Here is a 24,948-nt window from a genome sequence, read left to right on the forward strand (position 1 = left end):
GAAGCTGCTTTTTATACATTTTATCATCTTCTTCAATGACTGTATGTCCACTCTGTACCACTTAGACATGTGTTCAAAGTTCCACTAAATGCACCTCTACACAGAAGAGCTATCTCGAAACTGGTGTATTGCTGTTGTACATTGCTAGGCTTTCATGTGAAGTTTCGTCCCCTCTCATCTGAAAAATGGATGGTTGGACGTGCTGTAATTTCCAATCCTGTATCAAAACATTTATATTGATACAGATGAAACCTGTATCATCCCAACAATACATATACTACAGTGTAAAACATTTTCTTCATTGCTGAAAATGTGTGTATGGTTTCGTAGGGCCCTAAAGAAGGTGGTGGAAGAGGACATGGAGGAGGAGGAGGTGGTGGTGGTGGTGGTGGTGGAGGAGGAGACAAGGACCGGAAGATCTTCATGGGAGGATTACCTAATGTGGATGAGGACTTTCTCAGTAACTTCTTTGGGAAATATGGAAAGGTGATTTAAACATTGCTTCATAATAGTTTCAAAATATGATGGATACCTCATGCAGGGGTTGGAAATTCTTAAAGCTTGACACCTAAGACTTGAAAAGTTTTCATTCTAAATAAATTATTTTGAGAAATGTAACATATAAACCACATTGGGTTTTTTTTTAACAATGGCAAAATACTTTTTAATCTTTATGAAAATTAATAAACTTTGATGTGAAAAATTAGCTCATACACTTCCTGGTTCTCATGAAAATTATCAAAATTCAATATGAAACATTAACGTGAGCAAATATTATACATGTAATTTACATATGCATCAGAACTGTATTGACAGTTCAAATGCCAACATGTTGCTAAATTTCAATTTCACAGGAAAAACTGCTACTTTGAAAATTATTCACTAAAATGAGTTCCTATTTGTTGTAATCTGAGGGCATCAGTGTTTCACAAACACATCTTCTTTTTGGTTGATTGATTGATTTTTTTACTATATTGCTCAAGTGTCCTTAAGGCTGATCTCAACGTCACTGAAAGATGCAATGATTTTAACTTGTAAATGTTTGTAACTGCAGGTTGTGGATGTCAACATCATGATTTAACTTGTAAATGTTTGTAACTGCAGGTTGTGGATGTCAACATCATGATTTTAACTTGTAAATGTTTGTAACTGCAGGTTGTGGATGTCAACATCATGATTTTAACTTGTAAATGTTTGTAACTGCAGGTTGTGGATGTCAACATCATGATTGACCAGCAAAATAAAAAGTCCAGAGGTAAGGAAATTTAGTGAAGTTTTTAAATTAGATAAAAGTGTATTATTCTGGTGTTGCATTTTTACTGGAGAGTCTTTCATCAGTTTTGTTTCTATAGTGTTAGTGTATACTTTTCATGGAAATGAATACTGTTACTATGTATTTAAGTGTAAATTCAGTTTTTAGTAATTTTAATGCCATTGATATAAACAAAACTGCAAGATACAGTTTACTACTTTTAAGTTGCTGAAATTCTGGCAAATTTAATGTCTGATCTTTAGGAATGTGCTTTTTTATGTTTTCCATAAAGATCAGAGTAATACTGAGTGTACATACCACCTGTACAGGTTCTGTACAATTCATGTCAAGGATTTTGACAAATTTAAATGAAACTTGGCAATAAGATACTGAAAACCAAATGATATATGAAGTTTCAATATCAAGACAGGTTGTCAAACTGTGAATAATAAAGTTTCTATTGCCAGTTCTACTTGGCTTTCTGACCATTCTAATACCATTGGAAGTTCCTCATGTTTTTGGTTTTCAGCAGTACCAATTCTAGTTAACAAGACTTATATTTGATGATGTGCTCCTGTGTTTTTATACTGTATGTGTACTTATATTAGTATATGTTTAAAATTGAGCGCAATTCTAGGTCAGGAACAATTTTGCACTATCAGAAAAATCAGTATTGGGTCTCTCTATATCATGTGTAGCTGTATATTTTGGTGCTTTAGATTTATAAGTACACATGCAATATGTATCGTGCATTTAAGGATTGGATTAAGAGTTTAAGACTTACTTTTCTTTGGAACGTGCCATTTTTTATGGCAGGAATTCATTTTGCATCACTGGCATCACTTCTTAGAGCTGTAGGGTTTAGTCATGATAGTAAAGTTTGATGTTTTATATTTAAAAAATCAAAACCTTTTGGGACTTTAACGGCAATGAGGTACATTAGCTGTAAACAAATGCATATACAGTGTACGTGAAGTTAGTTATTATCATGTATATGGAGAAGGTGTATATGAGAAGTTAGCTCGTATCATTTATATGGAAAAGATGAATTTTATAGAAGGTTTAGAATTACTGATATTAGATCGTCTTTAGTGAGTTTAATAGTATGAAGCATTTAATATATATGTAACAGTACGATGTGTGTATTTCTAGTATGGACTCTTGTTTTAAGTGATATTGATAGTATGTTTACTGAGTGTGTTAAATTTACTTGCCAGAATTTCAGCAAGTGTCGAGGGTAAATATATCTGGAAAATTATCACAGTGATACATTTAAATTTTTTATTTATTCATTTTTTTAATAGATTTTTTGCATTAGATTTATGCTTAAAATGCATGCCTTAAGTACGTAATGAGAAAAAAGTGATGCATATGCAGAGTTGTTGAAAACTGTTTTTGACATTCAATCATTTAGATTATGACAGTTCAGCAAAATATACCAACCAAAGGAAAATAAATCAGTCCAAAAAGGGATGTCCTTTTAAAATATAGTTCACATGTAATCAACTGCATGAGATGGTAAACTTACGTGTACTTCAATTAAGTGAATTGTGTCAGTCAATAAACACTGTTATAGTATGTTTATTTATCACATCTGTATAACCAAATGGTGGAGCATTTCTAATTTGTGCTGTCCCTGCCATTATAGGCCTTTCCGAAAACATGAGTTATCTCTCTTTGTATTCTTACATTTAGTGTGAATATGACAACTTCCGGGTAGTAACACAGTCAGACTGCGCATATATTATATATATAGTTATATTAGTATGGGCGCTGTTCAAAATCGAGAACAGATGCAATCATTTGTACGAGAGAGTAAGAAAATGTTAATGGGAAAAAAAAAAGAATTTCTTGATCGAGTCGGGAGTGATTTTCGGGGGGAGGGGGGATTTTAAAAATTAAATTGGAAATCACCCAGACATTCATTTGTTTACATATGTCTCCAATAACGACTGACATAATTATTTTGTAGGCAATTTTTTTTATTACAGATATTTAAAACGTCGAGTGTCTGTGGTGAGAAGATCTTGCATACATGTAAAATGCCCCCCCCCCCCCCCCCTCTTTTCAAAATAAAAAAATCAATTAAATTAGGAAATCAACGCTTTCATTGTTTTATCAGGGCTAAATTTATTCCACCACCACCAATCGACTCTTTCAAAAATAAACCAGATTGCAATCATAGGGTAACTTTCTCCAAAGTACCTGGACGTGCAAATCATTTTGTACACTGCAGCATGAAGCTAGGATTGTTAATATCAACTGATATGTTTAAAATGCAGTAAAATAGGTAACTAAATAATATTTTTTATTAATTTTGTTGAATATTCCTAGACTGATATAAATTATTTTTCATAGACCTGTGTGATCCCGGGGGGAGGGGGTATTCTCAAATGTACTCTCTGGGGGATAGGTAAGTTTACCCCCCCCCCCCCCCCCCCCCCCCCCTAATACAATGCTTTTGACATCTCTGTATCTTCCCTCTTTTATTCGTTTTAGCCCCCTTGAAATCTACTTGATTATGTATAGGCACGTATCGTGTCATAAAAGAAATTGCAATGACAGATTTAGATACCCCCTTTAGCCACAAATTTACAAAATAATTTGAGTAAAACTCCAAATATTTTACTCAAAATGGCTGTATTTACAGGTACATACTCTTGTCGACTATAAATTCAGGGTGTTCAATTATACGTTATTTTATTTTCAAAGCATTACATGTCTAAATGTCAGTTTAAAGATGATTTGTGACGACGAATTTCTTTATGGTTATACTTGTATTTGAAACTGTATAAAATTTGTGGGCAGACAGCTGGAAATCTGTCAGTGGCCGGCCTCTGTTTCATTTACAAGTAGGCCTACAGGCTGGGTTAAATTTTACTCACCAATCGAAGGAGATGAACATTTTCAGAATCCAGATTTGTCAGTCCGACATACCTAGACGTACATCGTGGCAGAACTTTCATTGCTGAATGTACATGTACTACATTGATATTGAACAAGTAGCTTCTGATATTTTATTATAAATCTGACTGTGTTAAAACACGGGCTAAAGATCCTGAGGAAATGTATGCAATATATGATATATACTAATTTCAGTTAAAAAACACGTGAAATCCTGGAGGGGAAGGGGGTTAGTTAGAATAATCTTACTGCGTCTCGGGACAGGCCCGTCGTAGGAAATTACATCAGTTTAACGATAGAACATCCTATCGGAGAGGGGGGTGTCCTCCTCTACTTACAACATTAATTTTCTATTATTTTTACAGGCAAAGTTGGTTATTTTCACGTGTATGAAGTAAACCTATGCATTGAGATCTTTTATTAATGTTAACATATTTGTTGGCGTGATTACTGTAAAATTATACAGCAATACATATGCGGCCTTCTGCACTGTTGATAATGACGCTTCTCGAATTATACTACCCGGAAGTCTTAACCTACTGTTACGCAAGCGTACAACGTTCCGGAGCAAGGAAAGATAACTCATGTTTTTGGATTGGCCTATAGATGGCCAGTGTGAAATGCTAGAGCAATCTAAAAAATATAGCAACACAAAGGTTTTTTTTTTTTAAGGTGAAACAACATGTTGTAATTTGGTAATTGTCAAAGAAATAGAAACCTGTTTTATACTTTCATTTTTCTTTAAAGATAATGTGTCTCTAAGTGAGTGAAATCTGGCTAGACATTTGGACTGACCAGGTTTAATTGGTTTTGATGACAGTTTTCGGGACTCTGCATAGGGACATAGATTATTGAAAACAAATAATACGGAACATGTTTTTCAACGTATTTTTATAGTTATTACTGAAATGAAGTTGGAGTGTTAATGTGTTTTGTAAAAATTTAATTTAGTGTGTTTGATATTTAAGATTATACATGTAAACATTTAATTTTGTGTGTGTGGTATTTAAGAATTTACATTATTATTGCTGGTACATGTACTTGTATTGATATGCCAATGTCTATTTAAGTCTAATTTTTCCACCTTTTAACCAAATAGGCTTTGGATTTTTGACATTCGAGTCAGAAGATGCTGTAGATCAAGTTTGTGCAGAACATTTTATTAACATCAATGGAAAACAGGTTCTTAGTATACTACTTTATTAATTTCATTCCCCATTTTTTACAGCACCTGAAGTTTTACAGCTTCTCTTGGCCTGATCTGTGATTCTGACCCAAAACTACATCATTAGTTTATACATTTTACCAAGGCTTGTGTGAAAGTACTGTAGATAGAAGTACATATATAATTATTGATCTGTACACATGAGGACGTGAAATATATAAGAAAACGGTTACAAAGTAAGACGTATGGTAGACGCTAGTAGTTACTGTAGACAATGAAAGTGTGAGCATGTAATGTCATTTGGTAGTTTTAATGTCTCACTTATGTCCTAAATTTATGATTTAAGCAATCTTATAATATCCAATACAGAGCAGTTTTTAAGCAACTGTTATTTATAAACTGAAGGATGGCAAAAAAGTGGTTGTACATGAAAATCAGTATATCATCAATATGTAATATCAAGTTGATGAAAAATTATTTTAATAAAACGATTGTAGACTTTCTAAAGATGACATCATTTCTTCTGGCTCTTATTAGGTAATATATGTAAGAAGGACAAGTAAATTCAAATTAAGGAATTTGAATTTAAAAGATGGTGGCCTTATTATAAGATTTCCATCTCTTTGAAAAATGAGTGTAACAAGGCTTATTTGCACTACTGCATGTACATGTATGTTTATACCCAACCCCAGCAAAGTTCATGTTGTGAGGCTACAATAGAAATTGCCATGTCCATCTACCCCCACTATTTTTATCTTGGCGATGATTTTGTAATTTTAGGTCAGGGCTATTCCAGAAATAAATACATGGGGGGGTCGGGAGGCACCTTTTGTATATACCAAGCACCCATAAAAAAAAATAAAAAATTACCCCATGACCCATCAAATTAATAAACCCATTTTACAATGACCCATCTAATAAAAAAAAAAAACTAACCAGACCCACCACAAAAATATTTTTAAAAATGAAAACGGTACAAATCTCGAGAGGTTTTCGGGACAAACATTCTAGACAATGACGCGGTAATGCCTGTGCGACATTGTATCACAGTAGTTCTGAAGAAACGATGTCACATCAACAATCAAAGGCATCTATGGCCGGAATGTTGGACAGATTGGGAGTCCAAACGATGCTATTATCATGAAATGGGTATGGATATGTTTTTCCACGAATCGTTCGTCTTCTAATGGAGCCCGCGCCCGGAGGCCTCTATATCGACTGATAAATATAACGCATCAGTACCCTCGTATAAATCAACTAAGGTTTGCCTATTTTTATTAGAAAACGGAATACCTATTGGTTTCAAAATATTCCCAAAATCGATGCACTGTAAACTGTAATAATCTACAGAACAGAGTTCGCCGCCATCACGTCCAAAGGGACCCTATTAAACGCGCCTCTAATTTGAAGAGTGCCGTAATGGAAAGTTATGCGCTGCAAAGAGCGACAACTCGAATAGTTCTATGTTACTTTCGATTTCGAAAGCAGCATTTCGAAAGCACGTTTTCAATTTTCCCTCCGACGTTTTGTAACCAACACGACAAGAGCGACAATAAAAATATTCTGAAAACTCAACACCCACGTAACACAAAATAAAACAATAGAAACTACCCACTACCCATAATAAATATTCTATTAACAATCCCACCACGGACCAATTAAAATATGAAAAAATACGACCACCCACACAAAAAAGTATCATTTGCCGCCCGACCCCCCCATTTGATCATTTCTGGAACAGCCCTCACCTGAGTTGACTCAGGTGACTTATTGCAGTTGGTTGTGGTTGTGCGTCGTCTGTTAACAATTTAACAATAACTTCTTCTTGATAACTACCAGTCCAGTTCTTTTCAAATTTGGTATGAAGCATCTTTGGGACAAGAGGTACATAAATTTCGGAACTCCAGCACCCCTGGGGCCTTAGAGGTGGGGCAAAAACTGTCCAAAAATGACAAATTTTCAAAAATCTTCTTCTCAAGAACCACACACGTGTAAGAAAAACTAAATACATGGTGATGTAGAGCAAGAAGGCCTCTACCAAAATTGTAAATTTCATGATCCCCGGGGTAGAGGTTCTGGCCCCAGGGCGGGGCCAAACTTGGTACATAGTGTTTATGTGTAAAATACTTAATTAACATCTTCTTTAGTGCTATTGATACTAAATTGAAACTAAACAGATATTTAGAAAGAACAGGTAGTCCTTTAACAAAATTGTAAATGTGATGATCCCAGGGGTAGGGGTTTTGGTATCAGAGTGGGGCCAAAATGGTCAGTTGATGTGCAGTATTACTGGTATACCAGTATGTACCGGTATTTTTCTCATACTGGTATACCACGGTACGCTTGGTGAAATACCGGTGCACTGAAGTCCGATAATTATTTTGAAAATGATTTAAAAGAAAAATCAAAATGAAATTACGCTTAATACATAAAAATAGATAATAATCATAATATCAGAATTTTCACACACACTTTTACTCAGTTTACACTGCCCAATCGTCTTGTGGTTCATACAAGTTTGTGGTCCTTTCCAGCAATTAGGCAAACCCTGAGTAATTTAAAGGGGCATAGACACAATTTTCATTGGATTGAGACAACAATTTTTTGTTATAGAAATAATTAAAAGATCTTTTAAAAGTAAGAGGATTAAAAATATTCTTATACAGGATATACTTTGTGTTTACATAAATTCCACCTCCCAAGATTGTGTTTGTCCACAGGCTTGTCATCGCCAGAAAACCACTTGTGGAGGTGAGAACACCCAAGATTTTAAAAAAGGACGTCAAAAGCATTCAACATTTCGACATGTTAGTTATAAATTAATTTAGGGAGCAAGAAGAAAGATCAGTAAATTTTGTTATAAAAGCTTTTGCGACACACTGATTGTTGATTTGACATGTAAACATAAACAGGGCTCGTGCCTTGTTTTGAAAATGAAGTTTGATATTTAGGTTTGTTGCTATGGTTTACACAAAATCAAATACTATCTTATTATCAATTATATATCTTAACTAAATCATTTTTTTTTTTTTGGTACCAAAGTTGTGTCCATGCTACTTTAGAAATCAGAGGAAGCTTCCTTTTTTCTTTTTTTTTTAAATTTGGTTTATTATTCCAATGCTTTACCTGTGTGTTATTGATCTCCTAGAATTTTATACCTTTGTTTGGATAGTTATGGTAATGCAGTTTAAGTTTGTAAAGTGAATTTTTTTGTGGAGTATTGATAAATATTAATGTGATAGTACATGTATACATGTGTTTAGTACATAGAATGGAATATATAGTGGATCATGCACACGTTTTTGGGTATGATATGGTATATTAACATACATAGATGACTTTAATTCATATATAATTGTCATTTAGTTTTCATTTATGGAGTCATGTAGTGGAGTAGATGTATATATACACAATATATATAATTACATTATTATAATTATACATAAGTGCTGAATAGAGAATGATTGAGGATTAGCATAAGGTTTTAAGAAAATTCATAATCTATGCATAAGATTGTAGTACCGGGTATATCCAGGAGGATAATACAATGTACATTTATCTAGTAAGTTTAGATAGTTAATCTTTTAATTATCCCTTCACAACAAAGTTGCAGGGATATAGTAAGTTAAAAGGTGTGTATGTGCATCTGGAGAATTGTTGTGAACAAAAACAAAAAGTACTATTTCATGTATTAGTATTACACTTGTTGCAGTAAGAGGTGGAAGATTCCAATTTATATCATGGTTAAAGTTCAAGGTCACAGACAGTAATTGAATGATTGTAAAATGTTGTCTGTCCTATACTTGCTTCATTAATGGATTATTTTTTTGTCTTATGGTCATAGTCCAGGTCACAGTCAGTAAATGTTACAATGTAGTGGGCACCAAATGATGAGCACCAGTTTTTGTTTTATATTTGCTATAGCAGGTAGAGAGCACCAGTTTTTGTTTTATACTTGCTATAGCAGGTAGAGAGGACCAGTTTTTGTTTTATACTTGCTATAGCATGTAGAAAGAGGAAGATCTCTTTATGTTTCTGAGTCAAAAATGTCATTTGTCAAGGTCACACAGTGATTGACTGCTAACTGTCATATGAACTGCATACTTTCACTTGTTTTTAAGGATTATCCCTAGTATATATAACAGTATGTCCTTAGTGTTAATGATTGCTTATTTTAAAATCTACTGAAATACTGTGATATTGACCATTTTAAAATATTCATAAGACATAGCCCTCTAATTTTTAAGAGACAGGAGGGTACACCGTTATTCACATTGTACTGTTTGTAATATTTCCTTGTTCAGAATAATAAGTACTTACATTAAGGTGGTAGTAAGTTAGTACTTTCAAGAACATGCATAGTTTTTTATAATGCACATTGTAACAGTTTCAGTGTTAAACATGGTGTTGTGTATGAAATGAACCAAAAACTTACAAAGGCAGTTAATTAAGTTTAATATGGATAATGCAAACTTGGAATAGCATTGCAGGTGGTTATCTAAATACACAACATCAGATGCAATCTTGATACAGTAGATATACAGGTGTTTTAAGTAAAAAGTAGTTCCATTAGGCATGTCGATGATTAGATAAAGGTTGAAAACAATGAATAGTGTAAAACTGGTAGAAGTTTTAAGATGAATTAGAAGTTCACTTGATGGTGTCATACATTACTGTATGTTATAATGGAAAGTTTTAAGCTACTGCATTAAGTATAGTTATTGTAAGAATAGACAGGGATTAATGTAGACAAAAATTTACAGATATCCATGAACAATACAGTAAAACACTGTTATAGCCAGCATTATTACTGTATGTTCTAATGGAAAGTTTTAAGCTACTGCATTAAGTATAGTTATTGTAAGAATAGACAGGGATTAATGTAGACAAAAATTTACAGATATCCATGAACAATACAGTAAAACACAGTTATAGCCAGCATTATTACAAGGAATTATAGGTTATAATGAACAGATTTTCACAAAGTTAAAGAACTTAACAAATACCTCATTGGATATAAGGAAATATACCTATTAATTATGCAAGCCTTCCTAGCACCATGTTATAATTGTGTTTTACTGTATAGATAAATTCCCCATTTCATTTTTCAAAATCAAAGGAGTTGATAAAGCATTTGTGATCTGAAATAATGCCTGATTTCTAAGCCTTTCATGCTGTTTGGAAAATGCTAAATGAAGTTGAAATTACATATGGAGTTGGGGGATGTCCACCTCAGTACTGCCCTGCACTCATCAGAGGACATTTGCTTACTTCAAATCCCCGGCCTAGTTTTCTAATCATTCAAAAAGGATAGATGAAGTAGCGCCCCCCCCCCCCCCCCCAAAATAAATCTAGATTAATCCCTGCAGATATGTCTATAATTTAACTACATGTGAATTGTACATGATTATGTTGACATGTACTGTAAGTAACACACAACACATATTCACATATACCGGTATTTTGCCGAATATAATACGCAGTGGTGTTTCATACGCACCCCCCACTTTGAACCTAAAAGTTGGTGGAAAAAACGCACTTCGGGTGTATAATACGCAGCAAAAATTTTTACCAAGCGGTAATCTTTATTTTATACTTAGTGTTAATTTTCACTTAATATTTTTGCAGAAATAATGAATTCTAAACAACGCACAATAATTTGCAAACTTTTTGAGATGAGATCTACATCGCAGTAATCTTCAATGAGAATCTTCAGGGAAATATCAACCCGGAGAAGCCTGTTCATTTCAGCAAAGCACGAGATTTTGTAGCATTAAAGTCTTAACTGACTCGATATTTCCTTTGTTGAAATTTAAAATCAATCAAATAGCCAATGTTATAAAAATAAAATTAAACAATTAAACTATCGCTTATTTTACTGTAATCAACACACCATGGTAGGTACAAAGATGCAAATTATCAACTCCTCCTTAACTACGATGACTATTAAAATGTGTGAAAAAAAATTTTGTTAGGTATTTCTTTACCCGGAGTATCTAACAAAAGCACAGTGTACACAACAATGGCTTCGTAAAACACATGCTCTGGGCACCCTCTCGGTAATTATTTCTTTTACGCAAGAATAGTTATTTCAAAGATTCAAATTAGTATTTCATTAAAAATTAGGCCTATTCATAAAACTTACAGTAAACCAACTTTTAGCAAGTGACAAAATTATTTTCCAACAATTTTAGCACGTGACAAGGCATTATTGTGTACACATGCTTTCAATAATGGCAGCATGCGAGGTAATGAATAGTCAGATCCAATGCAATTTGATTGGCTGTTTGTTTCATGATAATTGAATTATTTAGATATTGTAAGTATATATATCACATTTTCTGCAATTTTACGTTTCTGTAGTAATTTTCTTGAGGTCGAATTTTCTAGTTAATAAACAGGTGAACGTGAAAAGGCGTACAGTATCCGAAGCCTTGGTCTTTGAGTGAAATATTACACTACTTAATCGCCGAGTTTCATCTGGAAAAAAAGGTCAAAAACCTATTGTGGTATATAATACGCACCCCTTTCTGGCACAAAAATATTCTCTAAAAAAAGTGCGTATTATATTCGGCAAAATACGGTATTGATTTCTACAGGGCTTCAGGAGTTAGATTTTCCCCACATACACACAGTATATATTCATTGATTTCTACAGGGCTTCAGGAGTTAGATTTTCCCCACAAACACACAGTATATATTCATTGATTTCTACAGGGCTTCAGGAGTTAGATTTTCCCCACATACACACAGTATATATTCATTGATTTCTACAGGGCTTCAGGAGTTATATTTTCCCCACATACACACAGTATATATTCATTGATTTCTACAGGGCTTCAGGAGTTATATTTTCCCCACATACACACAGTATATATTTATTGATTTCTACAGGGCTTCAGGAGTTAGATTTTCCCCACATACACACAGTATATATTTATTGATTTCTACAGGGCTTCAGGAGTTAGATTTTCCCCACATACACACAGTATATATTTATTGATTTCTACAGGGCTTCAGGAGTTAGATTTTCCCCACATACACACAGTATATATTTATTGATTTCTACAGGGCTTCAGGAGTTAGATTTTCCCCACATACACACAGTATATATTCAGATCAGGTTTCTTTGTGATCGTTATGTCCTCTGTAATCAAAGATCGGAGGGCTGTTTTTGGTCTGTCTGTTTTGATGGTCTCCTGTCAAAATCTAGCCTTTTTAGTAACTTTTGAAGTATACAAACAGAACCTTCTTATTTAGTCAAGATGAAGGCTATGCCATTTCTTAGATTTTAAAGGTTTGACAATATTGGACTAGACTACTTTTGGGGGCATTGTGTGTTGGAAGCCAATTATGTACTTAGTGCAATATTAGATTCTGATGAGATCACTAAGATTAGTTATGCTAATTCTGTGTTATAAATACAATGTATGCTTAAATGTTAAGGTTAAAAGAAAATATATACATTGTAGATTTATTAGTATACTTTAGCTGATGTGGAAGTGCATCATTGTGATGTTTTATAACAATAGGTGGAGTGTAAACGTGCAGAACCCAGAGATGGACGTGACAACAAACCAGGTTTCGGTGGGCGCCGAGGAGGCATGCAGGACATGATGGGACCCCCTCATGGAATGGATGGAGGCTGGAATCAAGGAGGGAACTGGAACCAGGGCCCACCACAACACGGACCACCCCCTCCAGGACCCCCCATGGGAAATATGGGATTTCCTCCCCAGGGACCAGGAGGGTATCAACAGCCCCCACCAGGCCAAGGATTTCCTCAAGGACCACCTCCACAGGTGATAAACAGGATGAGTTTTAAGTAGATTATTAAAATTTATATGATGATAAGAATTCTTATCTGACAGTTTTTGGCACACCTGAGTTGAAAGCTCAAGTGAGCTTTTCTTACCAAAGATGGTCTGAGGTGTTATCAAGACCATCTCTCTGTGATCTTTAAGCTTTTCACATTTTTGACCTCTCGGCCAATATGAATTGTTAATAAAAGGAGAGTCAAGTTTGTTCAAATAAGGGGTCGTGCTCCTATCCAAGTAGAGATGATTAAGAAAAAGTGAAAATGGGTGGGATAGTTAACGATATTCTTATAAAACACTGAACAAGAGAACCAAGGGGCAAGATCAAAAGATCGATATCGGATGAAAATCTAAATTCAAATAGTGAGGGGGAGGGAGGATAAAATTTCCCATAACTTTCTGACATCGATTTTAGTTGAAAAAGAAAAGAAAAATAATAAACGGTAGAAAAGGTAGGCGGAGTGTTTATAATCGTATGTCTTTACTTAGGTTCAACATTCATCATATTTTATTTTTAAGGGGGAGGGGGATCTTGGTAAAAACTATGTGAATTTATCTTTTTGTCAGATATTGAACTTTTGATCTCGCCCCTAAAGCATTGTCATATATGGTAGATTAAAGTATGTTCAAACTTCAACAACAACACAGTTTTTAATCACTACAAATTCTTATGATCGATTTACAAGCATGTATGTAGTGTAGATTCAAGTTTGTTTAACTCATGGCCAAGAGGGTAGTACCATTAGGGGAGTGTAAAGTTAGAAATCACTTGGAAAAATTAATTGAAATCTTTTCAAGAACCACAAAAGTTCAGTTTGTCAAAATGATATATGCAAACATACTTGTGTAATGCAGATCGAACTTTGTTCAAACAATGACCTTGGGGTGCCAAGTAGGTTTGTTTTAAGTGTGCAAAAGAATAATTTAAAACAAGTCTTCCAATAGGCAAGCATTCACATATCAAGAAATATAACATTGTTATGCAAACAAATTCTTGTATTGTGTGTAGTAAATCAGTAGGATAGTATAGTGTTTATGCAGATAAATTTAACATTAAGTAAGCAGAAAAATGCAACTGTTCAGGTAATTTTTGACAGGTTCCACCACAACAGCCTCCATTTTCACAGCCCAGTTATCAAGGAGGGTACCAGTCACCCCCTGGGTACCAGCAAGGAGGATGGAGTGCACAGCCCCCTAATGCTTCACCTGGACAAGGTAGCTGTCTACAACATTAGTATTTCATTAATGACACCTGTTATAGATGATAAATGAGGAAATATGTTTTTATAAGTAAAATGAATACGATTTACGGTATGGAATGTAATTAATTCCCATGATTACTCAAAGCAATGAAGAAAATTTATTTAGATTAATATAGGGAAGGAGGTAATATATTTCATTTTTTAAACATCTTAGAAAATTTACAGGTCCCTAAATTTTTTAGGAATTTCATTTTTGTACTTATTACAACTTCTTGAAGTATGTAATATATTTTATCTGCATTCATACTTGCATTGGATACATTCAGAAGGATATGGTTATCATTACAATAGGTAGAGATATTAAAGGCAAAATCTTTGGATATATAAATATTTCCTCGTAAAACCCGATCAATTCATAAATGGAGCACAGGTTTAGATGGAAAGTATTACACAACCATAAACAATGGAATAAGATGAAACAAATAAGGAAGCTCTGCACACCAAGCAAAAACTTTCTGTGAGCAATGAAAAAATGCATCATTTAAAAATGAATAGTATTAGTTGTGTAAAGGCATTTTCAACCAAGATTGCCAGCCTTTTTATGGGATTTTTTTTCAGAATTGTAAGTTGCATGTATCTGATTTGTTTTATTTTACTTCAAAAACCAAAAGAATGCAAAATAAAGCATGCTAAAAAAAAAAATTAGACTTAAAATTTTTATTAATTTTCTTGGTTTTCATAGACTTAGAATTCCTCAGAAATATTCAAATTACAACTTTTTATATACTAGTGAAATTTTCAAAAATGTCAAAACAAAGTTAAAGACATAATCGATGGACATCAACAGAGTTTTTATAGGTAAGAGGAATGCCAATAATGTATTCTGTTTTATAGATTTTGAATTTAAAATTAGATGATTTCAGCGAGAATATTTTGTGTAATAATTACCCCTAGCAGATTGATTTATCTCCCCTGATCATAGATCACCCGATCCAAGTGAACAGTACCCACTTTGTGTATTAATTGCAGCAACCATACGGCTTAAGTTGGAAATAATCATGTTAGGCATTTATTTTGTTTTATTTTCAAGAGTGAAATAATAGTCCTTGAACACTACATTATATGATTCATGGTATGAAGAAGAAATATCGAATGAAAATTGAAATAAAATGTTTCTAAATGCTAAGTTTTCGGTAAATCGGCCATCCCTCTAAACTGGCCAGGGTTTTTTGGGGGGTTTATTTGGTGGTCTGAGAGCCAGCCAGTTTAGAGAAATTTCACTGTACGTTATGAGGACTTGCACAAACTATGTGTCAAATTAAATGGTTCCTTATTAATAATAATAGATAATTTATATTGTGCTGTATATGATAAAATACCACTCTAGGCACTTTACAAACATGAAGAAACACTAAAAGAAATTTACATAATATGTATTTAAAAACAAAATTAGCAAATTAAAATCTTTAAAGAAAGGTAAATATAGATGCCCTAAAATAATTGTTATAGAGACTTAGAAATTGTAGTAAGTGTTTTCTATGCATTTTAATGTTTTTATTGCTGCATGGACATTTTAAAGGACATTAAATGCAACATCATGATATATAAAGGTATTGATAAACTGATAATTATGGAAAACTTTGAAATACAAAATGGGCAATTTTGCCAATTTAATACAGTTGTTTATGCAACCTTAAATGTCCCTCTCTGCATTTAGCAAGTCTTCTTTGACTATCTTCTGTACAGGTGATTTAGCAACTTTTAAACAATACTCTCAATGATATGAACTTTATAAAAGGTAATGTTGACATCTGACAGCTAGATAGGGAAGTTCAGCTTAGCCATTATTCAGTTTCCCTTTTTATTACTGAACAATGAATGATGTGGACTCCACATAGTTGAGAAATAAGTCATTGGCTTATAGGGACAGATGGCTGGCCACCCCGGTCTGCTGCTCCCCCACAGGCAGTGCCCCCTCCTGCAGGTTTGTCCATTCTGTTGGAAATATTGAGGTGTATTTCACTGATTTCAATATTATACTGACGGTGTATGACTGTTGTCTGACTCGTATGCATATGAAAAATAAATTTCATATTTGAAAATACATTAACAGGGTATGAACTTACATCAGCATGCTTCATGAAATGTACGCAGGCATGGAGCATTGTAGTCCACACCCTGACGTATTGTCAAAAATAAAATTCATTTCTTATGTAAGACTCAACTTTCATTTCTGTCAGAATTCCCAGCCATTAAAATAGATGTACTACATCCATCAAGATCCATATGCACATTGTTCACATCTGCATGACATTCATTAGGAATTGGCTATTGTTACAGTTGGTATTGAATGCAAAAGCATTGGAAATGTAAATATTACCCAATGTATTTTTAAAAATTGGAACCAGGCTTGTACAGGAAATGACATCCTCTTTAAAGTTCTAAGTGTTCTATCTTCCTTAAACTGAATACATGTCAGTTTGCTGTGGTTTTAATCTCGACACAATATCAAACCCATTTCATTGCAGATACACAGCAGACATACTCTGCTTATGCAGCACCACAGCCTGGTTACGGTCAACCCCCCACCACTGCATACTCACAGTGGGGTGCCACAACAAGCACACCAGTGACACCACAACCTACAGCTGCTCAGCCCCCCACCCAGCAACCAGCCCTGTCCAATTATGGCCCATATGGACAGCCCCCTGCTGCTGCTGCCCCCGCCACACCTGGATACACTTCAGCTCCTGGGACACAATCATACAGTTCTCATTACAGTAGATACATTCAAACACTTTTATACCTTCAGATTGCATGTTTTACCTTATAACTTCAGACCCATTTTGGCCCCAGGAAAATTGCACGTATAGATTACTCATGTTTTTCACTTTGTACCAATACTTTTGACCTAGTGACCATTACCTTAATCTACTTTTCAGAAACTTTAACCTTGGCTTTATCTTTTGAGCCAAGGAGAATAATGTAAGTAGCGTCACGTTTCCCAGTAAGCTACATTGTCTTCTGAAAACCCTTGTTTTACAAACATCAGTTTTAGTCACATATGCAAGGCGATCTTGATTAAATGCAATTTACTGTAAGGCCATATTTAAAAATATGTTTGTTTCCCCCACCCAATTTAAAGAAGTTATTTCATGTTTTAAACATGAAAATAATTAAAACATTTTGTTGCAGCGATAAAACAAAATTTCAACATTTTATACCCATTTACATTTTTACTTCTTCTTACTATATAGGATATGATAGCACTTGTTGCATATATCTAATAAAGAAATCTTATCATTATTTTTGAATTGTGATCTGCATGTCGTTAGGAAGTGGGAACATGGCGTAATACTGTACTCGAAGTTCATTGAAAACAAAAATTAAGCATAATTTATAATTGTGTCGCCTGCGTTACGCAGTGGCAACATATAGGGATCACTATCTGGCGTCGTCGTCACAAAAAAATTCTGTCACAGTTTTCTCAAGAACCACATGGGGCAACTTCCTGATATTTGGCACAGAGCATCACTGTGGCCAACTGTATTGTGTAAGACATTTTCGAATCTGTCGCTTATCAACTTCCTGTTTGCCGGGACTTAGAATTTTTTACAGCAAAAAAATTTCTGTCACAATTTTCTCAAGAACCACATGGGGCAACTCCCTGATATTTGGCACAGAGCATCAGTGTGGCCAATTGTATTGTGTAAGACATTTTCGAATCTGTCGCTTATCAACTTCCTGTTTAGTGACAAAAACCATTTCAATAATTTACTTTTTCAACATTATACGTGATATATTACATATAGAATGAACTAGCAGGCGACACATGTCTTCCGGGGAAGACTTAATACTGCGTTCAATTTAAAGTTAGGAATTACAATATTTTCATAATTAAAAGTTCAGTTATTTAGTATCATTAAATTTTTTGTAAATTTACAAGTTGGTAGAAACTGGGAGCACATGTTATATGTTGTTACAAGGTGAAGGTCAGTTGATCCGAGTGTGGATTGAATTTGAAGACCAGAACAGAATGTATATGCTGTAGGCCTAACAGTGCTTAGCTTCGATATATCCATACCTGGGTATGTCTTAACATGTTTTCAAACCCAAGGATGTACATGTATATGAGATCACACATAATGGCGCGTAAAATATCAAATGTAAATATGCATATTGCAAGATTTGAATTTCATCACTTTCAAACTAAAAAACTACACAAAATATTTCATTAAAATAATTTATTTTGCTGAAAAAATGAAAAAGTTTAGAGACATGTGTTGTGTCCTTTAATAAAAATGATGTGTTGTACAAACTGTCATAAGATTTTGTATGGTGGGGGAAAGTTAAATGTTAATACGATGACCATCTTCCCAAGTCAAGGGTTTGTGACCCACCACATTTCTCACAAACTGTTTCGTATTACAAACCTTGCAACTATGATATGGATGCTGCATTCCAGTTTGTTCACATATTTAGAACATATGTCAAAAATATCCAATTTCACTATGTAAACAATAGTACACCAGTATTTTTTTTTTTTAATGTTACGTGCAAATATTACTCAACCTTATGTAATATTATTTTCATGTACATAAGCATGACTTTAGCTAAGACATCGCTCAGTATGCTTTTATGTTACAGGTAAAGACATTCTTTAGACATAGTACATGTACTTTAGGCAAGTCTTACCCCTGTGCAAAGTCTTATTTGTGACTATATTAAAGTCAAAATCTTAGTATGTTTTATGTCAACAGCCCGTGTCTTTGGTTGAAGTTACCTTTTCAGGATCCCTATTAACTCTAAAATTAAAGGGGGCTCTCAAGATCTCTTAGTAGGAGAATAGTGTCCACATTGGTTTGAATGAATTTACAAAGCTTACCTGTACATCAATGACTACACAACACGTATTTGAAACTTCTAGATGTAGCAGTTGCTGACCCTGCTCAACCTGCTGCTCCTACTACTGCACAGACTGGATACAATAGTTATAACCCATATGGAGCATCTCAGACACCTGCCCCTACAGTTCCTGACCCATATGCCCAAACAGTGCAGCCTCCCGCAGCACCAGGTAACAGGGTTTTTTCTTTAATTTTGATCACTTTGTGAAGTGTCATTTTAGCAAAACTGGTGCAGTTAGACACAGGAGATAATAGGTAAGATGTTCTTTGCAGGAGCACAAGTCCCCATGGGAGTCCCTGACCCTTATGCCCAACCTCCAGCAGCCCCACCCACTGCTGCTCCGGGTAAGCCTAGTTGTATCCAGCATGAAGCGTCAGTTTTTTTCATTGCCTGCCACATGCCCACAATTTTTATGCGCCCAGCAAAGAGGGGACGTATTACTGTATTGCATTGTCCGTCTGTCCGAACCTTGTGTAGAAAATGAATCTTAACGTCAAGGATCTACAACTTGGTACATTTGATGAGAGGAAGATGCCCATCGTGTCAAGGTCAATGAATGGTCAAAGTCGTAGTATCAGTTAATAGGAAAACCTTGTAGGCAGAAAACAGACCAAACTATTGGGGCTAGGACCGTCAAACTTTGTACACATACTCCTCATGCCAAGTGGAGGACACCTTTTGATCTTCAAGGTTAAAGGTTAAGGTCGTAGTATCATTTAGTAGGGAAACCTTGTAGACAAGATACAGACTGAACCTTTGGGGCTAGGACCGTCAAACTTGGTACACATACACCTTATGCCAAGCGGAGGATGCCTATTGTTTCTCTAGGTCAAAGGTCAAGGTCATATCAATTAGTAGAAAACATTGTTTTCGTTACGAATCCAGATATTGCCCTGAAATTTAATCACAAGCTTCCTTTCGAAGGAACACAAGTTCAGTTTGCATTTCAGCTGGATTGGTGCACCATGACCTTCTTTAGGATTAAAAGCAGGTCAAACAGTTTTCCAGATTTTTTATCAATTCAGTGTGCATAATGTGCTTACAGGTCCAACTGGCGTATGTTGTACTTTTTACAGTACTCTTGTTTCAGAGGTTGAAAACAGAAAATACAAATGTGCAAGTTTGTTATGTTCAGCTGGATTTTTTTTTTTTTTATTTCCAGGGTATGGTGAGCCACCAGGTTTTGGTGCAGCACCTCAGCCAGCTGCAGCATATGGAGGTCAAGGAGATGGGCTGGGAGGATATGCAGCCCAGCCAGGTGGGGGATACCAAAGGGCCTCTGTTCCTTCAACACAGGGCTATCACCCATATAGAAGATAAAGTGCTTTGGTTTCGGAGCATAGGAGATCATTTTAAGCTGTATTTTGCACAGCATTTTGTCCAGGGATTTCTCAATCACCATGTAGTTCCCTGTTGATGACTTTTAAAATGTCAGTCATTATTGCTATTTCACTTCCTTCAAAATGAACGATGACGTAATCATGTGAATTATTTTTGTGTTTTTCATAAAATGCTCTTGTATTCAAAGTGCTGTTTTTAATGTTAATTGTCATGTCTTTTAATATTGGTCGTAAAGAAATGCTATATACTAAAAGATATTTTATTAATGTAAAGCACATTTTGATAGTATTTTCACTAGATCTTATAGAGTGTACTAGAGCTTTTACAGAGCTGTAAAAGCTCGCACTGTAATTGCCCAGGTACTGCTTTACCTCAATTGTTATGTCACATCTGTTCAAACCCAATTGTAATGTTACATCTGGTTACAAATGATAATTAATGTAAACACTTCATTTGCTACTGAAAATGTAAATGAATGTGCACATTGAATAAGGTATACATAGAATGTGAAAAGTATGTAATAAGAAGGTTATGGCCGAGTATTGGAGAACATGCTTACTCTTAGTCTTAGAGCAGGATTGGACCTCACAAGGTCTGTCCCTTCACAAAGACCTCGGGTTGGGCATATTTCTCATTATTCAGTCAGTTGTAAGTAATACATCTCATCGTTATTTTAAGTAAGTCGAATTAGGCAGCTAATACACGTATCTTCTCTTTGTGAAGGCTTCTTAGAATATGTTCATAAGAAATCAAAGTTTATGTTTTTGATGAACTAGATTTCACAACTTTCAACTGTGAATAAAAATTTTGCAAATTTTGCTTTGAGTGCAAGTCTTTATGCAGTATTTACTAGTCGCAGTGGTCAGAGCGTTCGCTTCAGAATTGGGGAGATTGTAAGTTCACTCCCTATTTATGCCATGGCTGCATCAAACCTAAGACATAAACATAGATAGTGATTAATCCTTCATCAAAGGCTCAGCCTTTAGATGTGAGAGGCACAAGTCTTTTGGGTATGACCTTAAAAACAGGTCTCGTGGAAGCCATTGGCACATTATAAAGAACCCTGACTGCTATGGCCCCGAGTGCTAAACCTAGGTCTAAATTTGTGGTACTTCACATACAGCTGATGACCTTTCAGTACAAGTAAAAATAGGGGATATCAAAACAAAGATCTTATTTGATTGAAAAAAAGAATTTTGAAAGTTTGAGGGGAGATGTTAGGCAGGGGTGCATGTATGTCATCAGTGGAATTCTGGTGAGGAAAGAGAAATAGTCCCCCAAAATGTACTACAATTTGATGATCTCTGGAAGCAATTTTATGATATATTTGACATTTATCTGACATGCATGTACATGTGTACCAAGATGGGACCAAAGGTTTCGGGACCTGAGGATTACTTGCTGTACATAATTTGTATCAATGGTGAGTGACTTGTTTTGCACCATTTCATACTTCTTATTCCTTGATTTGTCACTATCTTTATCTCTCTTTACTACCTGTGACAAAATGGAGTTTGAATCTGTGATCTGGCTCTTGCTTATGGGACCAGATTATTCTTGAACATAAACTGATAACCTGTGATTATTCATAAATAAACTGATAACCTGTGATTATTCGCGTAGAATATTATGTAGACGGCTTGGTTCAGTAGGAGACGTGTTGGTACGCAATGCTCCCAGAACCAGGGTTACTGGTCAAGGAAGAGGTGATTGAGAACATTACATTGGTGTTTTTAAAAAAAAAAAAAAGTATTGGAAATAACAAATCTTGCACGAAGACATACATATATAATGAAGACTCCGATTTGTTCAAACTAAGGACAAGGCTATGTCATAATTGGGAGTTAAAATTTACTTGGGGGGGGGGGGGGGGGGGGGGATATATATGCATGGATTCCAAGAAAATCGAGAGTAGTATTTTTTAATGAAATTGATATACAAGCATTCTCAAATAGTGTAGATTCCAGTCTGATCACACCAGGACCCTTCGGGCAAGAGAGAATTTTAACTCTAGAAAAATTCTTTGAAAATCATTTTGGGAACCAACATTTTGTCAAATCAATATTCAAGTTTGCTCACACTATGACCCCAAGTTTTACGAGGGAATGGACATGAGGTAATTCTTGAGAAATCTCAAGAATTACAAAGTCGTATTAATATGCAAACATTGTATTTCAAGATTTCTTCACTGTATGTCTATTGCTGTGTCTTGACAAAACTTCTCGTGAAACAGCACTGAAGTTTACAATTTATTATACGCCCCGAACGAAGTTCAGGGGGGTATAGGAATCACTATGTCCGTCTGTCTGTGCAGATTCGTGTCCGAGCCATAACTTCTTTGACTTAGGCATACCATATTTGGCACACAGGTGGATCACCATGAGTCGATGTGTCGAGTACCTTCATGACCTTGACCTCAAGGTCAAAATTCAAGGTTTTTTTTACAATGGATTCGTGTCCAGGCCATAATTTCTTTGTTCTTTGACATAGGCATACCATATTTGACACATGAGTGTATCACCATGAGACAATGTGTCGGGTACCTTCATGACCTCTATATGACCTTGACCTATGATCTCAAGGTCAAAATTATAGGTTTATGCCATGGATTTGTGTTCGGACTATATCTTCCATTTTCTTCTACAAAGGCATACATATACCATATTTTTACACTCAGGAAAGAGGTAATTTATACCTATTAACAACACCTTTGGGAGATTTGGGTAAGCGGGGTGTATTCTTAGTGAACATTGCTCACAATTCCTCTTGTTTGGAAAAAAATTTGAATGGAAGTTATCAAAAAGTTGAAATGTGCAATTGTTAAACATTTTAATCACCAACCATTTTGGCCCTACCCAGATACCAAAATTTTCCCTACTCTTGGGATCATGAAATTTAAATTTTGGTAAAGGACTACCTGATCATTTTAAATATTCATTTAGTTTCAATTTGGTGTCAATAACATTTAAGGAAGTTGGCTCCTGAGCTTTTGAGTACAATTGCGCAAGATGCTACAACTAAGTTATTTTCACTGGTTCAATACTGATCCCATTGGTGCAAAAATATTACACATCTATTGCTGAACCCTATCCAGTTGAAATATTTTGTGTCAATTCAAATTTTGACAGGGACTATATTTTGTGGTGGAATGATTCACTAATCAAAAAGTTCTAATTCTGCATGATATTACAGTTTCCGTTTCTTCCAATGTATCGTCTATTTTCATACCCCTATACATGTATTTCAGTTTTATAATTTATGATACAGGTAGTTGAGACTTGGAAGTCATTTAAATGTTGTAATTTATTAACTTGGTTGATATATTTTTTCAAACAGAACACCGATTCTTAAAAAAGTTTTAAACAATTTACTCGAAATTTTGTATAAAAATTCAGTATTTTCGCCAATAATTAATAAATTTGATTTCCAACCCCCACTTTTTTAAGTTGCATTTTAAATTGGAAGACCAGACCTTGAAAATTATGTAAAATTTTAGAAATTTACATTACTCCTAATATGTCCTTTTAAACTCTCAATTTTGATATCATGAAGTTTTTTCGTATATCAAGTGCAAAAAATTGCAAAAAAGCCATTTTCAATAAAAATATCCACAAATTTAGGTGGTTTTTCTTTCAGAAAACATACAGTGCATGTTTCAAGCAAATTCATATTCAAGTATGTTTTTCACCTTAAAAAATAATACACAATATACATCATTTTCATTTTGCTCGATAAATGCGCACATCTTTTCCTGAGCAATAATCTGTACGACATTTGACAGTTTTCAGGCTTATTTTGAAAAAAAGGCGGGAAATGTCTTATTCATGATGTCTTAATGCTATCCAATTAGGAATATCATTCTGATTTTGTTGACATAGTATATCTGGCATATATATTTTCTTAAAACGCTGATTTAAGGTTAATTCCAGACACATTTTATAGAGAGAAAAATTTTGAGCCTTTTTATGTATACAATCGTACTTTGTTCTTTGACCTCACCATAGAGCCAGGACCTCTACTCAAAGATCATAAAATTTTGGTAGAGGCCTAATTCCTGCTTTAATTACATCATTATATGCATGTAGTTTTTTAGTTGTTTTTTTTTTTACACATGTGGTTGTAAAGAAAGATCTTTGAAATTGGGTAAATTTTAAAAAGTTTTTGCCTCACCCTAAACACCCCAGGGCCAAGTTTTACTAAAGGTCGTTAACTCAAACTTATGCATAAACCTTGACGTAATCGTAACTTGCGAGTTTTTTGTGTTTAATACTCAAAGTTGTATATCATACGATTACGTGGACAATTACAAGAAAATGTACGGGTGCTTTGAGGCTGACGAAGATCTACACGCAACTTAAA

At 34.6% G+C, this 24,948-nt stretch overlaps 1 protein-coding gene across 3 annotated transcripts in view; it reads left to right on the forward strand.

The window, feature by feature from the left end:
- LOC125650586 (DAZ-associated protein 1-like) overlaps positions 1-21,407 on the forward strand; it is a 30,576-nt gene extending 9,169 nt beyond the window's left edge. The window contains exons 5-13 of one of the 3 annotated variants that reach the window (XM_048878995.2): positions 331-486; positions 1,207-1,255; positions 5,256-5,338; positions 12,854-13,123; positions 14,236-14,353; positions 16,869-17,120; positions 19,268-19,417; positions 19,521-19,592; positions 20,411-21,407. In XM_048878995.2, coding sequence (XP_048734952.1) covers positions 331-486; positions 1,207-1,255; positions 5,256-5,338; positions 12,854-13,123; positions 14,236-14,353; positions 16,869-17,120; positions 19,268-19,417; positions 19,521-19,592; positions 20,411-20,568 — 1,308 coding nt within the window. In that variant the 3' untranslated portion in view covers positions 20,569-21,407. The remainder of the gene's footprint in view (positions 1-330; positions 487-1,206; positions 1,256-5,255; positions 5,339-12,853; positions 13,124-14,235; positions 14,354-16,868; positions 17,121-19,267; positions 19,418-19,520; positions 19,593-20,410) is intronic. The other 2 variants (XM_048878996.2, XM_048878997.2) reach the window with 2 other exon arrangements.
- Positions 21,408-24,948: the final 3,541 nt, after the last annotated feature.

The sequence above is a fragment of the Ostrea edulis genome, chromosome 5 (genome assembly GCF_947568905.1).
Source record: "Ostrea edulis chromosome 5, xbOstEdul1.1, whole genome shotgun sequence".
In the NCBI taxonomy this organism is placed as follows: domain Eukaryota; kingdom Metazoa; phylum Mollusca; class Bivalvia; order Ostreida; family Ostreidae; genus Ostrea; species Ostrea edulis.